This window comes from Bison bison, unplaced genomic scaffold (assembly GCF_000754665.1).
Source record: "Bison bison bison isolate TAMUID 2011002044 unplaced genomic scaffold, Bison_UMD1.0 scf7180017863933, whole genome shotgun sequence".
NCBI lineage: Eukaryota > Metazoa > Chordata > Mammalia > Artiodactyla > Bovidae > Bison > Bison bison.
Window position 1 is genome coordinate 92,986 of NW_011494505.1, and position 5,364 is coordinate 98,349.

General features: G+C 45.7%; 1 protein-coding gene across 1 annotated transcript; it reads left to right on the forward strand.

Moving 5' to 3' along the window:
• The first annotated feature begins 881 nt into the window (after positions 1-881).
• On the forward strand, positions 882-5,078 carry LOC104984174 (cationic amino acid transporter 3-like). Its single transcript, XM_010833809.1, has 11 exons — positions 882-1,260; positions 1,834-1,992; positions 2,336-2,522; positions 2,729-2,841; positions 2,999-3,224; positions 3,394-3,533; positions 3,633-3,735; positions 3,926-4,125; positions 4,316-4,482; positions 4,757-4,865; positions 5,032-5,078. The coding sequence occupies exons 1-11, from the start codon at positions 882-884 to the stop codon at positions 5,076-5,078; spliced, it is 1,830 nt and encodes a 609-aa protein (XP_010832111.1).
• Positions 5,079-5,364: the final 286 nt, after the last annotated feature.

Below are 5,364 nucleotides of genomic sequence, written 5' to 3' on the forward strand. Positions count from 1 at the left end.
TCATTGGGAGCAATTTTAGAAATACTGGCAAAATACACATAACAGAACTGACCACATTAACCATCTTTAAGTGTATAGTTCACTAAAATTAGGTATATTTACATTGCTCTGCAACCAATCTCCAGAATTCTTTTCATCTTGTAAGACTGAAACTGTGTCTGTATTTAATGATAACTCCCAATTCCTCCTTCATCACAGCCCCTGGAAAACCACCGTTCTACTTTTTAGATTCTTTGGCTGGTCTAATAATTATATTGACATGAGACAGATTAACAGATTTAGTTTGTTATGTTTGGGAGCCCCATGAAAACCCTGAGGCTCAAGACAGTTAGACAGTTCTCGCTCAGAGGCTACTCCGAGCTAAGGAGAAGAGGGTAGGGATCTGGGGCTTTGAGGGGAAGGAAGACAATGCAAGAAGATGGGACGAGCAAATGCTTGGTGAACAAATGTGCAGACAAGTCTTTCTGAGATGAAAACTTATCTGGTGATAGCTCTCTTCCTAGTATAGACCTCCCCCATCTGAATTATTAATATTTCAATCAGTTAAGGGAGAGGCAAGGAGCTCCTCCTGAGTCTGCTGTGTCTGAATTGCCTTTAGCCCAAAATCCATGAGCCAAAGTGGCACATTTTGGGGAAAGGGATTTTGCTCCCCCTCACTTCTCTTCAAGCAAACTTTCCAATAACTGAAACATGTGAAAAATCCTATTTATGTTTGAAGAAACCAAACTCAGAGATGCAGAACTTGCCCCATGTGTCCTTGTATCACCTGCCCCTCATCACCCCATTGCTTCATGGAATTGGACTCCCAGGGCCAAGGGAGGGATGGACATTCTAGATGACTTTGTGTCTTTCTTTCTCAGCAGGTCTGAGCCTCCTCAACTATGTCGAGGCTGCTGTATCAGTATGTTCACCAGTTTGGTCAGAAGTTGGTCCAAAGGCGGCTGCTGGAGCCCATAGCGGAGCCTGAGAGTCCCACAACTTATCTGGACGTTCTAGACCTGGTCATCTTGGGTGTGGGCAGAAGCCTGGGAGCTGGCATTTACATTGTGCCTGGTGCAGTGGCCAAATACATAGCTGGACCAGCTATCATCATCTCCTTCCTGGTGGCTGCCCTGTCTTCTCTGTTGTCTGGGCTCTGCTATGCCGAATTATGGGCCCAGGTACCACATTCTGGTTCTGTGTATCTCTACAGCTACGTCACCATGGGACAACTGTATGCCTTCATCACTGGCTGGAACCTCATTCTGTCCTTATTTATTGGTAAGAGGATGGGGAGTGGGAAAATGTGGGCTTAAGATCTGGAAACTGAGAGACAGGATTGGGGTCTTCCCTCTTTCATGAGCACTTAGTTATTGAACCTGCAGAAGTGAAGTGCGTAATGATGGCAGGAAAACCCCACAATGTCATTCTACTCAGCTCTGTCCTGTTTGCCTTAAATGATGGACCAAGAACCCAAAGGACAAGGAAATGTAGGGAGTTCCCTGGATAAGAGGGAGGCATATCCCCCAGGCTTATCCCCTCAACAGATTGAAATCTTTGGTCAATTGTCTTTGTAGGATTTTCCTTTACCCCTATGTTTGAATTTTCAACCCTCATCTTGCAGTCCCTCTGTTCCTATTTCCTGTGTTCTTTCCTCACATAGTATTTATTTCCTCCTAGCATATTGAGTAGTTGACCTATTTTGTGAATTATCTGGGGCCTGCTGTTCTCACCTCAAAAAGAGAAATTCTTTGAGATTGAGTATTTGGTCCTTTTTTTTAAGATATCCCCTGGTACTAGGTAGAGGAGTACTTAATTTTGTTAATGAATATTCCTTCTTCTTCCTCCATGCAGCCACTGCCTGTGTGGCTAAGGTCTGGAGCTACAGCTTTGACAGACTGATTGGGAACCACATCTCTCAGGCATTAGAGGGGACTTTCTCTCCGTATATGCCCTCTTTCCTGGCCACATTCCCAGACTTTGTCGCTCTGGCCCTGGTGCTGGTGATGATTGGTGAGAAGGGGACAGAAACAGGATGAGAAGAGTGGGGTGTGGAGCAGAAGCTGGGGAGGGAAAGGCTTGGGTGGCAGAATGTGGGGGGTTAGGACTAGAAACAAAGGTGGCAGGAGAGGAGGACATACACGGCTTCTATCCTTGGCACCACTGACAATTCGGGCTGGATCATTCTTGGTGTGGGGGGCTGTCCTGTGCATTGTAGGTTTTGAAAAATCATTGTTGGGCAATGAGTAGCATCCTTGGTACCCTCTGCCAACCAGTCCCTTGGCAACTGCTAGTCTGCTTTCTGTGTCTATGGATTTGATTATTCTGGATGCTTCATATTCCATCTTTACCACAGGAGTACTGGTTCCAGGAGCTCGGGTGTCATCCCTGGTTATCAAAGTATTCACAGGCATGAATGTTTTTATTCCAATCTTCATGATCATATCTGCCTTCATTAAGGGAGACCTGCACAACTGGCAGCTTACAGAAGAGGACTACAGATCGAACACGTCTGGATCCAGTGACATCTATAGGACTGGAGGGTACTCTTGGCCATAGAAATGCACTTGGGTGGAAGTGAGGGCTGTGGGTACAGCTGGGAACATGATGGGGACTAAAGACAGCTGGGCTGGTGGATCCAGATAATGGGGATCCTGGAACCCAGGACTTGTGGTCTTGAGGGAGGATCCAGTAGAAGTGGCTGAACTCACTTAACCCACCTTCTTCTTCATTCCTTCTCTCACCATAGCTTGGGGCCTCTGGGTTCTGGAGGGTTTGTGCCCTTTGGCCTTGATGGGTTTCTTCAAGGAGCAGCTCTATGTTTCTACGCATATTTTGGTTTTGAAGTCATTGTCACTACAGGTAACATGGTCATGGCATGTCCCATCAGGGGTGTGGGCTGTCCCTGGGCATAGGAATTGGTAGAAGGTGAACCCAGATTTTGGAGGTGCAAAAGGAAAGAGGATTTTCTGATTTCATTCTAGTATGTTTTTCTGATCCAGTATTTCCTTCTATCCAGCTGGCAAGGAAGCCCGAAATCCTCAGCATTCCATCCCCGTGAGCATGGTAATCTCCATCTTCATCTGCTTTTTGATGTATTTTGGTCTCTCAGCGGCACTCACCCTCATGGTGCCCTACTACCAGATTCATCCTTACAGTCCTTTGCCACAGGCTTTTCTCCATGTTGGATGGGACCCTGCCAGATATATCATGGCTGTTGTCTTCCTGTTTGCTCTTTTATACAGGTCAGTATCATGGTTTTCTCCCTGTCTACTGTCAGATTCTTAGGTATCCTGTCCCTTGGCATTGAGACACAAGAGAACAAGATGCATTATGACATGTAGACAGGAAAGAGATGCCTCACTCTGTACTGATGCTCTACATCCTCACACATGTTCCCATTTTGCCTTCCAGCCTCCTGGGCTCCATGTTTGTCATGTCTCAGTTGATCTGTGAAATGGCGGATGACAGGCTCATTTTCTGGGATCTCGCCCAGATCCACGCCCGTACAGGCACCCCTGTCATGGCCATAACGGCTTCTGGATTTCTTGCAGGTAAGTAAACAAAGCCCACTCCTTCTGGTCAAATTTCTTACCTTGGATGTTTATACTGGTTTTCACTCCCTCCCCACCTTGTTCGTGCCCTCATTCTAGGGGTCATGGCATTACTCTTCGACCTCCTTGATATCGTTGAACTCATGATAATTGGGGTCCTGCTTGCTTATACCCTCGGGACATTTTCTGTTCTCATCCTCAGGTGAGAATTCACTACATGTTGGCTGAGGGTTTTAGACTCGTGGGGATTGATGAGGAGGTAATTTTCTTCTACCTTCATGCTGCCTTATAATTGTCCTGCTGGGCTGAAGTCCAGAAAGATTTTAATTAGACTGTATGATGTTCCATGAGTAGGAGCTGCTATTAATATTGCCTTCATATCTTTAATTAAGGTACCAACCACGTCAAAATTTTGTCAAGAATGAGAAAACAGAGGAAGAAACTGAGATGGAGCCTACACTTGAAGGAAATCCTTTGGACTCTGAACCTGAAGCAGGAACCTCAAACATTCTCAAGAGTCTGTGGTTCCCTCCCAGCACCATCCCCACCCAGAAATCTGGCCAGATTGTCTATGGATGTGCCTTCCTGCTTGGTGAGCAGTTGGATCTCACTTTGGTGGTATTTTGAAATTGACAAGATAGGTTGGGAGCATATATTTTATCAGTTGAGGAATCTTGGAGATATGATGGCCCTTCCTGAGGTGGGCGGTTTTGGGAGGGATATGATCCAAGCTCTTGATCTATTTGGCTTTTGGAGTTGAAATTGTTCTCCTCCACCTTAAGTTCTCCTGATGCTCATCCTGAGCCTGATCCTGGCCGAGTGGCCCAGCCAGGTGTTCTCTGGAGATCCCGTGCTCACAACAGTGGCTGTGCTGCTGCTGCTGCTCATCACTGGGGTCACGGCCATCATCTGGAGGCAGCCCCAGGACCCCACTCCTCTTATGTTCAGGGTAAGGTGACTTTATGTGCCCAAAGTGTCTACCTTGAGTGAATGAAGTCTGCATGCTTTGAGATCTAAACATTCTTTTCTGGACCAGAGAAGAAGGGGAATTTCTAAAACAAATGGATCTTTTGCTGATCCATGCTAAGTGTTTTAGATCCTCCAGCTGAGTAGGCACTGAACACACAGCTGGAATCAGACTGGAGTCTTCTCACCCATGTTGGGTATGGCTCATGTTTCAGATACCCAGGGTGCATTCAGGGATGGACTGACTTTGCCCACAGGTCCCTGCTGTGCCTGTCCTCCCACTGGTGAGCATCTTTATGAATGTCTACTTGATGACAAAGATAAACACTTGGACCTGGACTCAAATTGGCATCTCTAATGCCATTGGTAAGTGGTTTTCTGGGATAAAAACTACTACTGACTGACTGAACCCAACCCTCTTCCTACTATGTCTGCCCCAAACTTTGTCAGAAGCCATAATAAGAGGTCTACTGGGCATTAGTAAGTGAGGAGAGTGCCTATTTTCCTTCTCATCATCTCATTTCTTTACTAGGATTTGTCATATACTTTGGATATGGGATCCGATACAGCTCAGGGTAGAACTGTGATCAACAGCCACCAGCTTCCATCTCCCAGACTATTGATGAAGATATCCCTAGTGCTTATTCACAATAGCCAAGACATGGAAGCAACTTAAATGTCCATCAGCAGAGGAATGGGTAAAGAAGATGTGGTACATACATACAATTGAATATTGCTCGGCTATTAAAAACAATGAAACAATGCCATTGGCAGCAATGTGTATAGACCTAGAGATTGTCATACTGAGTGAAATAAATCAGTCAGAGAAAGACAAATATGAATGATATTGCTTATATGAAGATCC